General features: G+C 35.3%; 3 protein-coding genes and 2 long non-coding RNA genes across 5 annotated transcripts in view; 2 read left to right on the top strand and 3 right to left on the bottom strand.

Moving 5' to 3' along the window:
• Positions 969 to 1,321, bottom strand: LOC110269749. The gene is made up of 2 exons (XR_002358513.1): positions 1,232 to 1,321; positions 969 to 1,088 (listed from the first exon to the last, which is right to left on the bottom strand). It is a non-coding gene; the product is annotated as an uncharacterized LOC110269749 (long non-coding RNA).
• Positions 3,883 to 4,665, bottom strand: LOC107633390. The gene has a single exon (XM_016337025.1). It carries the CDS (start codon positions 4,663 to 4,665, stop codon positions 3,883 to 3,885), a length of 783 nt encoding a protein of 260 aa, XP_016192511.1.
• LOC107633388 lies at positions 4,864 to 5,469 on the bottom strand. The gene has a single exon (XM_016337024.1). The coding sequence runs from the start codon at positions 5,467 to 5,469 to the stop codon at positions 4,864 to 4,866; it is 606 nt and encodes a 201-aa protein (XP_016192510.1).
• Positions 11,159 to 13,233, top strand: part of LOC107634544 — a 17,939-nt gene continuing 15,864 nt past the window's right edge. Inside the window, exons 1-2 of the long non-coding RNA XR_001618969.2 lie at positions 11,159 to 11,265; positions 12,234 to 12,244. This is a non-coding gene — a long non-coding RNA (uncharacterized LOC107634544). The remainder of the gene's footprint in view (positions 11,266 to 12,233; positions 12,245 to 13,233) is intronic.
• Positions 12,218 to 13,120, top strand: LOC107634543. The gene has a single exon (XM_016337990.2). The coding sequence runs from the start codon at positions 12,483 to 12,485 to the stop codon at positions 12,894 to 12,896; it is 414 nt and encodes a 137-aa protein (XP_016193476.1). The 5' UTR covers positions 12,218 to 12,482; the 3' UTR covers positions 12,897 to 13,120.

Raw genomic sequence — 13,233 nt, 5'->3', positions numbered from 1 at the left:
TAGCGAACTTTATTATTTTAATGTAATATAAAACTAATTAAAAAAAAGTCAGGTTATGTTGGATTCTGCCAAAAAACAATATAATTAAACTAATTAAGAAATGGATTTAATTGAGTCATATCCTATTAGAACTAATTATCTTAGGAGTATAGAACTAATTAAATCTGATTAGGTCAATTTTGATCGATTAGTTGAATTATCCGTTAGTTAAATTAAGTTTAATTATTTTATTGGTGCTATAATTTCGTAAAATTTTCAATTAGATCTTTATACTTTTTTTCTTTTAATTGGGTCCCTATACCATATTAAATTTTTTAATTAAGTCCTTATTAACGGTAAAAGTTAAAAAAATGTTTATAAAATATAAATTTACTAATTTACCCTCACCCATTCTCTTCTTTCTTTCACCCTCACCTCCATCATCTTCTCGCCCTCTTTTTCTGTCTCCACCCTTCTTCTACCAACAAGCTCCCTTCTTTTATGGCAGAAATGGTCATACGACACAAATTCAAAACTAAAATTTTTGCCATAATTAATTTTTAGCATGATCAAAAATAGAATTTTTGTCATGACATAATCATTTAATTACAAACAAAACACATATATAATCAGAACTCATAATCAGAATTTTTTAACACAATCAATTTTGTTTAACATAATCATTGAGTAGAAGTAAAACCAATTCAAAAACAAAAGTAAAAACAGAAGTATAATGAAGCAAAAACAAAATGAAGTTGAAGTAGAATGAAGCAAAAGTAAAATGAAGCAGAAGAAAAGGTAAAAGCAAAATGAAGCAGATCGGAGGCCGAATCTGAGATGGCAAACAACGACAACGGACACGAAGGAAGCAGCTTGTCGATAACATCTTCCAACAACGATGGCAGCAGCCATGTCACCCTTCGCCGCCTCGCGAAGAGAAGGGGAAAAAAAAGGAAGAGAAGAAAACTCCGGCTCAATTCCCTACCTTAAGAAGGGAAAAATCTTCACGAGCGCTAGAATATATCAATGAAACTAAGGAAATCTAATTCACTTGAGAATTCCAAAATCAAACTCTGCTATAATCCGGCAAATCCTCTCTGAACATGCATCTGCAAACAAAAATGAGCCACCAACACAAAATAAAAAAAATCCAAACTCCACATAGAAACTGAAAAAGACGAGCTTCTTCACCGTGAAGATAAACAAAATGACATAATCAAAAAGAGAAATTGAGGCCTTGTGAATTATAAACCTCATTCAATTTGAGAAAAGTGGCAGATCCTCAACATTCACCGTGTTCAGCAGAAAAAAATGGCAAGAGCAAGCACTACTAGCTTGAAGGAGAAGAAGGGGGAAGGGTAGAGAAGGAGCTGGTTGTTTTGGTTTCTTTTCTGATAGAACGAAAATGGTGAGAATGAAGGTGAGAGAGAGAGAGAGGCTGGAGAAGAAGAGGGAGACGAAAAGGTGGAAGAAGAATAAAAGGTTAATTTTGTCTTTCTCAAAATAAAAAGGGAGACACAATTTATGAATTTAGAAAAAATTGAGGGAATATTCAATTTAGGAATGGAATATTCCGTTAAATCAAACGGTTTTGTTATGGTAGGGATCTAATTGAAAAAAAAAAATTGGTGCAGGGACCCAATTAAAAGAAAAAAAGTATAGGGATCTAATTGAAAATTTTGCGAAACTATAGGGACCAACAGAGTAATTAAACTGTTAAATTATCCGTATTCATGAATATTCTACTAAATATTTTTTTTGAAAGCAAACAGCTCAATACAATAGAAGTGGAGCAACCAGAACCACACAAACTAAAAGAACTAACTTAACTAGAACCACAACAACACGAAAACGGTCTCATGTCATCTCCGGCATAGTCATCAACAACTAAAGGGATCCCTACCGTTCCACTCATTAACACTATTCGAAGAAATGTTGATAATTTCTTCAACTCATTTGCTTGTGTGTTGGAAAATCCTCCTATTCCTTTCCAACTATAGGTTCCAAACGCTCGCACAAAAGCTCCTTAACCGGTGATTACGCTCCTCCATCCTTCTCAGTTCTTCTGTCCAACTAAGAAATGCTCTTTCATCGATCCCGGATAAGACCATCGTTGGCCAAAGGCTGAAATTCAAGCACTCCACACCTGCCAAGCAAATACACATCCTAGAAACAAGTGATGTACATGTTCCACATCATTATTATAAAGAACACAAATAATATCTTTCTGACTGATGATTCCAAACCGGGTTAGCCTGTCCTTTGTATTCACTCTTTCTATCAGAACAAATCAGACAAACAGCTCAACTCTAGGTGGAACCAGCCCTTTCCTACCTCCTCTGGGGTTAGTTCCTCCTGCATCACCTGCACAAATGAGTTAGTTGTAAAAACACCTCGCCTATCATATTTCCACACCACTCTGTTCTCTCTGTTATGTACTAATTTCACAGGTCTCAAAGCCCCATGCAAATCACTCAGGAGTTCCAACTCCCATTGGAAGAGCTCTCGCCTCCATTGGAAGTTCCAAATCCACTCAAACCCATCCCAAAACCTGCACTCCCGTATAACAGATCCACATTGGTTTGAAACAGAGAAAAACCTTGGGAAGCGATCCTTCAGAGATCCACCGAGCAACCATACATCCTCCCAAAATCGAGTCAAACGCCCATCACCAACCTCCATGGACATGCCTGCAACCATCTTATCCTTCAAATGCTGGTTCATGATTTGTAACTGGCAAATGTCCTTCCATGGTCCTCCTCTAGTAGGCAGCTCTTGAGTTGACAGTAGCTCATTGGGGTTTAGATTATTACAGGAACATACCACCTTTTTCCATAGTGGGCACTCTTCCTTTGCAAATTGCCACTACCACTTAAACAACAGCGCTATGTTACGAACCATAGCATCCCTGACTCCCAGCCCACCTAGTTTCTTTGGTGCCTGCACCACTTCCCATCTTACTAATGCCATACCAGTCCTACCCTCTTCCGAACTCCATAGGAATCTCCTCTGCAGCGAGATCAATTTCTCAGCAACAGCTTTCGGCATCTTGAACAAGCTCAAATAGTATACTGGCAAACTGTTCAACACTGATTTGATAAGAACCAACTTCCCAACTTTGTTTAGCACCTTAGCTTTTCACAACCTGAGTTTCTCCTCCACCTTGTCTATTATAGGCTTCCATGTCTTCACCAACCTCGGATTAGCTCCTAGAAAGATTCCAAGGTATTTAACTGGAAGGGCATCCCCCTTACAACTCAGCAGGTTACACATATGCTCGACCCACTGCTCCTCGCAATTAATTGGAATCAAATTGGACTTATCAAAATTGATACTCAGGCCTGACATCAACTCGAAGCATTGCAGAAGCCTCTTGTAATTCTTAATAGTCTCCTCTTCTGGTGGGCAAAAGAGGATAGTGTCATTAGGAAACTGAAGGTGTGACAACACTACAGTATCTCTACTAACCAGCAAAGGAGATATACGTCCATTCCTCACTGCCTCTCCAATCATTCGATGCAGCACAGCCACAACCAGTACAAACAAGAACGGAGATAGTGGGTCACCTTGCCTCAAACCTCTTTCCATGTTGAAAGGCTTAGACGGCGAGCCGTTTATCAACACCGACATAGACGTAGTAGCTACACACTCCATTTATGTCCAAATCCCATCTTCTGCAGCATGATGTTCACAAAGCTCCACTTGACCCTGTCATATGCTTTTTGGAAATCAAGCTTGATTAGTGCAGCCTCTTTTTTCCTTAGTTTAAGCCAGTTAACTGTTTCACACGCAATAAGTGCCCCGTCATGGATTTTTCGTCCCTGTACAAATGCACTCTGGGTCTCTCCTACTAATGCTGGCATCACTGATCTCATCCTCCTAACTAGCACCTTCAAAATAACCTTAGACACACCCCACCATACTAATAGGTCGCAAGTCTTTAATCTCCTTCGCACCTATGAATTTAGGTGTCAGCGCCACCCAAGTGATATTAGCATCTGCCGGTAGCCTGGTTGTCTGGAAAAACCCCATCACTGCAGCCATGAACTCAGATCCAACGTCATTCCAACATCTCTTGATGAAGTTCATGTTGTATCCGTCACACCCTGGTGCCTTGGATGACTCACAGTCCCATACAGCCTCTCTGATCTCCTCAGCCGACGGCAGCACTTCTAGAGCCATAGCATCTTCCTCGCCTATTTGAACCACCAGACCATCTTTGAATCCCATAATAGGAGAGTCTTCCTGATGATATAAATCCTTGTAAAACTCTCTGATAGCAATCTTTATTCTATCCTGATTCCTAACCAGCCTGCCATTGATGACCAGAGTATCAATTCTATTATTCCGCCTTCTTGCTGAAGCTATATTGTGGAAGTATCTTGTATTTCTGTCCATATCATTCACGTGCTGAGACCGCGACATTTGCTTCGAATGTACTTCTTTTCTCACATACCATCGCTCACAGCACTTAACCAGCGCCTTTCTTCTAGCCTCCAGTGTTCCATCATATACTCCATTGCTAACCATATCATCAATCCTCTTGATCTCTTCCTCAAACTTTATAATCTTCTTGTCCATTTTACCAAAATTTGCCTTATGCCATCTTCCCAACGGTCTTGTCAGAGCCTTCAATTTATCTGTGAACTGTAGTTCCCCCAATCCTCTCCATTCCTCTTTAACCATCCTGAGAAAACCCTCATGCGTAAACCACGAATTAAGGATCCGGAACGGCCTCGGACCTCCTCTCAGCTTCTTACCCTCCACTATTAAAGGGCAATAGTCTGACAAACCCCTTGGTCCACCTCACAGATGTGTCTCTGGGAACTCTTCTAGCCACTCCAAACTAACCAGAACTCTATCTATGCGACTGCAAGAATGCCCTCAAAACCATGTAAACTTCCGGTCAGTGAGTGGCAAATCCACTAAGTTCATGTCCTGTATCCAAAACTTAAAATCTTCCGTAGATCGTGTTAACCCAGTGGTACCTCTCCTTTCCTCTACATCTACTATTTCATTAAAGTCTCCCATAAAACAGCAGAGAACTTGACATAACCCCACTATATAACTCAACTCCTCCCACACCTTAATCTCCTCATCTCTATCATGTGCATCATAGACCAAAACAAACACACAGTTGAAACTATTTTTTAAAATCTCTCCTTCAACACACAACCACCTCTCTACCTTATAGCAATTATTCAGTTTAAACACCGCCTCATCCCAAATTAACAATAGTCCACCAGACATATCATCAGAACCTACATATTCCCAACCTGGACTATCTTGTCCCCATACTCTTGCAATGTCAAATCTCGTCACTATCTGCCTTTTAGTTTCAGTCAAACCTAACATATGTATCCTATGTTTATTCTTTAGATCCTTCACCATTCTCAACTTCCCATCTCGCCTTAACCCCCTAATATTCCATGAATTGAAGATAATTTTAAAGTTGTTTGACACACCTGTTTTGTATGTTTGGGTCTGCATCGTCTCATTTTCGCTTTCTGCTTTGCCACTTTCCTTTTACGAGCTATTTCTTCGTTCTGTGCTTGAAGAATTGCCATAATGTCATCTACTTCGTTGCATAAAATTGCTCCTGACTCGTGTGCCAGCTCCCAGGTCTTTCTATTTTCTATCAATTGCTCATCCACATCAGTGTGCTGATTGTCACTGGCTTCCTCGTCATTCCCCCTTTCTTCTTGCCCCGGTTCATCCCCTCAAATGCCATCCCCATCCTACTAAATATTATAATTCGTACCACAGACAAAAAACTGATTAGATTACATAATAGTATAACACCAAAAACATAACATTAGATAATAGTACGTTATACAAAGTTAAAAATTTAAAATTCTAAATCCTCTAAACAGAAATGAAACATGATGGATAATCAGGCCAGATTTTATCGTTAAAAGGTTAAATATGTATTGTAGCTATATATATATTCAGCTTTATTCTGATCTGTGGTCTATTAAAGACTCTTTAAATACTTAAACTTAGTCTATTTAAAAATCCGACCTAAAATTTGTTAATGAACCTGTTATCTTTAATTTAAAGATTTAGAATTTAAAATTCACTTGTAACATAATTGACTTTACAAGCTTTTTAATGAACTTGATTCTAGCATCTTAAGATAAACAGACTTTTTCATGAGTTTTGACCTAAATTTTTTTTCTATTGGCCATGTTAGATCTAAGTTTCCTAACAGATCATCTAGTCTTATTCTAATCTAATTTTAAATTCTAAATTCTATACTTTGAATTAGTTTTATTTATTTAACTTTAAATATTCTATTTATTTGAGTTTTGAGTATTTTTGTTGTTTTTAGTTTTGGATTTTTTTAATATGTTCATTTCTTTTTGCTTGTTGGTTAATTTTTAAATTAGTTGGCTATTGGCCCTCTAGACTTGTATCACTTGTTCTACCCTAATTGACCTGGTCTCCTACACACACTAGTTTGTAATCAAACCACGTTAATAATTAACATAATTTCTATACGACCCATTCCTCGCATCACTTTCAATGGTTCCGTAATTTAATCTCCATCAACCTAAAGCGACGAAAAAATGAAAAGTAGCAAATTCTTTTTAGTAAAATACACAAGTTAACTCACGCTAGTAATATTGATATTGCGTTTTAATTTCCAAGTTTCAACACGCGCTTTGATTCATTTGACTAACACACTACCGTACAAACCACATGCATATCCCTCTCTAGAACCTATATGCTTCCACTTTTGTAAATATATATAGGGATGACATCAGGATAAAACGGGAGTGAGAAATGTCTCTCTGCTTCTCGTCTCTATTTTTAGATTTGCTTTTTATCTCTGTTTTTATTTTCCGTCATGAGAGAATATTACTCTCTATCTTAATTTTTTATAGGACTTCATTTTTTGTGAAATCCTATTTTCCATCTCTTCAATAGTTTTGACTAATCATTAATTATTATAGGAATAAAACTACAAGTATCCATCCTATATAAAAGTAAGACTTTATACAAAAAGTTTAAATGATAAGATGGTGACTTCTTTCGAAATGACGTAGTAGGGAGACGCTACAGCGAACCAGAGCACAGAACAGTGAACGAGGTAGGAGACGTGACAGCGAAAAGGAGAATGGACACGACGGCAGAATTACGGAAAGGAGAACGAACCCCACCCTTGAAAAGGAGAAAGAACGGTGCGGATAAAGAGAACGACGCAGTGAGGGTGATGGCATGGTGAGAGGTGACGATGCGGTGAGAAGGGAGAGTGGCGAGCGGGTGACTGCAAAGAGGTTGGATGGAGTATGGACGACATTATGGATCTCTGAATTGAAGAAGTGTTATGCAAATGAGAATTTGATAATTCTCTCTCTCTATATATATATGACATGTGAAATGAATAAAAAACATATATGAGAAATAAATTATTAAAGACAACAAATATTCTCCACATACAAGTCATTTTCTGATAGAAGTCCGTACAAGTCTCTTTAACCTAATTCACCCCACGTGCTACTATTTAACCAACTTTTCAATCAACACGCGAATATATAAATATCTAGCTTTTTCGAAAGGATTTCGTTTTTTCATTTTCGAATTTTCTCAGCATTTTCAATCTATGTTTTCTTCCATCTCTACGTTCTCTGCATTTCTCTTTGTTTGTTCTCTGCATTTTTCTTTGTTCGCTCTATGCGTTCTCTTTCTTCATTTTTTGCGATTTTTTTCGTTCTTTATGTTTTTGAAGTCAAACTCTGAAATCAGTTTTGAACAATTATCTCGTTGTTAAAGATAATGAATGATTCAAATTCAGATTGTCAATTGAACCAGAGCGAAGTGGATTATTATTTTGAATCCAATTAAGTGGCTGAGGTGTGGTTTGATTCTAGTTAATGTTTTCATTAGTAGTTTATGATTATGTAGGTAAATAATATTGTTTTTGTTTGTGAAAATTGTTGTTCATCGTTGATGGTTTGAATTGAATGTAATGTAGGAGTTCTCCATTAAAGAAAATATTTTTGTATATTTGTAGCAAATTTTGATGTAAAACTAAGATATTTATGTATATTGTTAAGAATCTTCGGTGTATGTGTACTGATAAGTTCTGCATAATTTAAAACTATTATTCTCCCTCTTCCTCATCTTCTGCTGCTTCTTTTTTTTTTCATCATCATCACCAGCTTCTTCTTCTTTTTTTTTTTCTTATTCATCTTTTCCTTCTTGTTTTAGCTTCTCAAGTTTCTTTTTGTTTTACTTTCTTAACAAAAATTAAAACAAAAAAATCAAACAAAGAAGAAGAAGAAATTCATCTTTTCCTTCTTGTTTTAGCTTCTCAAGTTTCTTTTTGTTTTACTTTCTTAACAAAAATTAAAACAAAATAATCAAACAAAGAAGAAGAAACACATCATGCTACAAAATTACTTGGAAGAGTATGAACCTACATTCATTCAACTAAAAGAAAGAAAGAAATAAGAAAAAAAATACAGCATTAAAGAAAATATTTTTGTGTATTTGCAGCAAATTTCGGTGTCAAACTAAGATATTTATGTGTATTGTTTAAGAATTTTCAGTGTTTTTGTACTGATAATAAGTTCTGCATAATTCAAAACTCTTCCTCTTCCTCCTCCTTATCTTCTGCTGCTTCTTATTCTTTTTTCATCATTATCACCATCTTCTTCTTCTTCTTTTTTTATTCATCTTTTTCTTCTTGTTTTACCTTCTCAAATTTCTTCTTATTTTACTCTCTTAATAAGAATAAAAACAAAAAAATCAAATAAAAAAGAAGAAGAAACACACACTACAGCACAAACGGAGCTTAGCGACCAAAAATTGTCAGTCGTTTATCTAATTGCCACAAATTTCAGAAGTACGTACCAGCGATTGACATTCATGTGTGCCGCTAATAAGGACCTTTATAGTAATCCACTTGTTCAATCTCTTTTTTTATCAAATAACCAATAATTCCCCTCACAGCTATAGAAACCCCTACTCCCTGTTCCATTGTGTGAAAAATTCCTAATCTCTGCTCCACCCTGCGCCTCTGTATGGTTGTGGAGTTGCGCAACTGCCATCCATCCTTCTCTCCCTGGTGTCAACCTTTTGCCTCTTCTCCACAGTGCGTGAAACCCTTGCTTCCTCCTCCATAGTGCGCGAAATTCCTAATTTCTGTTCCACCGTGCACCTCTAAGTCACGAGCTACTTAATTGTTCTCAAGAAAATTGGTTGGTTTCCTTGCTTCAGTTCCTTCTATGTGAAAGTGATAAAAACTTTTTTCATAAATCAACAATGCCTTTTTTTCCTCCCAAGAGAAGTTTTTCAATTTCAATTTTTATGTCATTCATCCAGTAGTGTGGAATATAATCATATATTATGCACACAAACTTCATATTTTATCAGAGACGATTGCCATTGAATATTAGTGTTTTCTTCCTTACACGTCTTTTTAACTGGGAAATTAAATTACAATAGTTGTTGAATACCGGTGGAAAGCATTTATTAATTGAATCGTGACTCATGAACTAAATATTTGATGTTATTCTTGTTGCCTTTATTTGTCAATACTTTATACAGATTTTCTTTAAGATCAACTCAGTTCAAGGAATACAGAGATGAACGACCAAGAAGCTCGTGTTCTCATTCTTGATCATCTTCTGCTACTTCTTCTTCTTGATCATCTTTTTATTTCATTTTTTTATAATTCTTTTCGAATTCAATTTCGAAATTTTTTTCACTTTTCGCAACGATTTTAAGAAATTTTTGAGAGATTTTGATCTTTATTTAAATTTTGTGTGTTACGATTTTGATTGAAGGAGAAGAACCATTTGTCATAATGGTTTTCACGCTATTCAAGAGTTAGAAAAGCGCATGTTTACACATAATCTGAGAGTTGTTTTTTTGGAGTTTGAACCAACTTGTATGAACTTTATATGTCAAAAAGACTTGTATACGTAGCAAGTCTGTAAAGACACTTAAGTAAATTTATGAATTTCGGAAATTATCGGAAACGGGGTGGAGATTTCCGCTCGAGTCCCCACGCCTGCCTCGAGAAAAATTTTTCCGTCCACATCTCCGCAAAAAAAATTTTTCACAGTTAAATCTCCATTCAAGACGGTTCCACAGCAATCCCCACACCTCCGAAAATTTTGCCACCCCTAAATGTATACAAGATGGTGCAAATTCTTGCTTCTTTCTTCCGAAGCACTTGCAAATTTAAATAATATTACGTTCAAACAAACTGAAGTTGCATGTGGGCATTATGTTTATTTATATTAATTAGAGAAAATTTTACTCTCCTTCCCTACGAGATATTAAAATGACACTCCCCTCCTCTTTATTTTATAAATGTACATTATCCTCCCTTTTAACTTTTAAAAAACCTCATCTTTAATCAATTTTAAATTTTTTGTGTTAACTAATATTAACTTTATCCATTTTAAAAAAAATAAATTATTTTTTGAAAAAATATCCATTAGCAAAAATTTTATTTTTTATCATTAAATTTTACTTACCAAAATATCCTTTTAATAAATTATTTTTTTATTGATTAAATTATATTTTTATTAAAATACTTTTAAAAAAATTAATAATTAAATTATTTTTTTCTAAGATACCTACCCTTCAATAATTTTTAATTATTAAATTATAATTTTACCAAAATTTTTGTTAATAATTTTTTTATATTTTACTATTAATTTTTCAACCACAGCAGCCGCGACCACCACCGGCCGAGCCCGCCTGTTCTGTTTGAAAAAAAAAATAAATAACAGGGCATCTGAGTTTTAAAAAAAAAACATATGAATCCAGTTAAATATGCTTCAGGTTCAGTTTTTCAAGTCGTGTTGAGTCTCGAACACTTTTATTACCCTTTCAATCTGTTTGTTGCTTCTGAACATGTTCTGATCTTGATTTTTGTTTTTGATTTTCTATGCTGCCTGTTCTGTTTGCTGCTTCGGTTTGCTGCTTCATGAATATTTTTGTTGCTTCTGAATGGAAATAGTTTGAAATTTTTATTTTACCTGAATCAGTTGATTTCTGTGACTGTCAAGCTGCATGAACAAATTACATATATTATGAACAGTTTATTTTTCTCTCTAGATTTGTTTCCTCTGATTCAGTTTTGTGTATATATGTATACATTTTTGTGTAAATTGTGTTGTTTTGAATTTGATTTGTTTTGTTTGAATGGTGTAGTACTGAAATTGATCTGGTTTTGAAACTTTAATTAAAATAAAAAAAAAGAAACTGATGATCCTCTTCTGAGCTCACTGTCACCACCGTCATTCCTCCCTCGCCGTGTCTCCAGTAAGCTGCTGCTTCTTTAGTTTTGATTTCTAAGATTCTGGCTTCTGAGTTGATTTTTTGTACTAGATTCTGAATTGGGATTGTGTTCTGAGTTGGGTTGTTCCTTAATGTGAGTCTGAATTTAATTTGAATTGTTTCACTTAGTTTTTCTGTTTCTGGATTTGGAGGTTGAGTTGTCTGTAACTCTGTATTATGAGTTTTTGTTGTTGAAAAGCATTGAATTTGTTGAATCTAGTTAGGGTTTGGTTAGTTATAAGAGGCTTGTTGCACAATAAGAAATTTCATCAATGTGTTATTCAATTGAATTGTATATTGGCAGCCCAAAAAGGGATAATTGAATTGTATAAGAGAATTGATGTTGAATAATTAGCCTTGGCTTGACAATGTTGCCTGCAAGATCTTTAATTTTTTGCAGCTTGAGTGGAAATTCTGCATCAGTTACTTGTTTTAAAGTTATCAATAAATTTAACTCAATCTGAATATTATCAATGAACTTTTCATCTTCAATTTTTTTTATATCTTAAATTCTATTAAAATTTTTTTACTTAAAAATTCATGAATTTAAATATATAAAATTATATATTAAATTTTTAATAATTTTATTTAATATTTAATTAAACCGATTAAACTCCAGTCAAACCACTAAACCAGTGAACCAGTCACCTCACCGGTTCATTGACCGGTCCAGTTCTCGCAACCTTGGAAATAAATCGACTAAGGCAGGGATGTTTATTTTGTCTCTAATGGAGAAATTTCAATTCTTGAACTGGCCAACTTCAAGTGACCAGTAAAACCACTCGGAAAGTGTATTGACCCTTTCAACGAGGATCATAGAGTCTTTTTGGAAAAAAGAGGAGAAAACATTTCCAGTTTCTAATATAAAAGGACAAATGTAAATTAACATCCAATCACTTGAAAGATTACTACTGACTAATAGATTCGTAGATACGACTTTCTTTTCTCTTCAGTTGAAACCCTGGTCTCCCATTGGCTAACATAAATTTCCACGTAAATTAACTGTTTCATTTTTTATTGTTATATTTGAAGTGCCCCAATGTACACTTCACGCTTCTACTCACTATAAATTCCCTCTTCCACTTTTTGGTTTCCCATTATCTCATCGACTTGCACCACTGAGCACTACTCCTTTATTAATTCACAGTTTCCAGTTCCACCTTCCTGATTCCCTGTTGAAACTGATCACTAGTAATAAAAAGATGATGAGGAAGGTGTTTGGTTGTCTTAAAAGGAGAATATCACCTAAGAAATTAGCAAAAGTAGAGCCACTGAAAGTGACAGAAGCTGTGTACAGAGATGAGTTAACGAATAAGAAGCAGCAACCGCCAAAGAAGAAGACAATGGTGAAGAAAACTGTGCGGTTTGCGGATGCAGAACCTACCATTTTGGGAGAAGAAAAGTGCATTAGTGAAGATAATGAATGGAGGAGGGAAAAGGGAGAAGGGAATCAAGGGATAAGAGTGAAGGTAAAGATGACAAAGGAAGAAGCGTTTCGATTGCTATCAAAATGCAATAATAATGGAGGAGTTCTTGAATTCAAGGATGTTGCACGTGAACTTGTGTCCGTCCCAACGAGCCGAGTTTGCGTTGTGTCCCCCTTATTGCCCCAATAACAATAATTTGCACTTGTAGCAAGCTGTAATATACTGCAATAGCCTTCTTTGTGTTTTATTTTTTTTCCTTCTTAGAGTGGGATGACTATACACATTTTTTGACATATGAGATATGGTTCTTTTTCTTGTATAATTATTAGCACAGATCTAGATGTAGTCCATAGTTTAGTATCTCTGTATAAAAATTAGTTTTACTATATACTTTTGATAAATTAGGTATCTAATACTAATAATGATACATACATATACCGGCTAAGTAAGAAAAGAGATCAATCAAAAATAAAGTATATCGTGAGTTTGCGAGTTTCAGGAAACCAAAATAAAGTATATCGGCCTA

The sequence above is a fragment of the Arachis ipaensis genome, chromosome B03 (assembly GCF_000816755.2).
Source record: "Arachis ipaensis cultivar K30076 chromosome B03, Araip1.1, whole genome shotgun sequence".
Taxonomy (NCBI): Eukaryota; Viridiplantae; Streptophyta; class Magnoliopsida; order Fabales; family Fabaceae; genus Arachis; species Arachis ipaensis.
The sequence above is the reverse complement of the archived record's forward strand: the minus strand, read 5'-3'. Positions and strand labels throughout refer to the sequence as shown.

What these genes read in the sequence shown, in the direction of transcription:
- LOC107633390 (XM_016337025.1), bottom strand. Translation starts at nt 4,665, where the DNA reads ATGGTTAAAGAGGAATGGAGAGGATTGGGGGAACTACAGTTCACAGAT.
- LOC107633388 (XM_016337024.1), bottom strand. Translation starts at nt 5,469, where the DNA reads ATGCAGACCCAAACATACAAAACAGGTGTGTCAAACAACTTTAAAATT.
- LOC107634543 (XM_016337990.2), top strand. Translation starts at nt 12,483, where the DNA reads ATGATGAGGAAGGTGTTTGGTTGTCTTAAAAGGAGAATATCACCTAAG.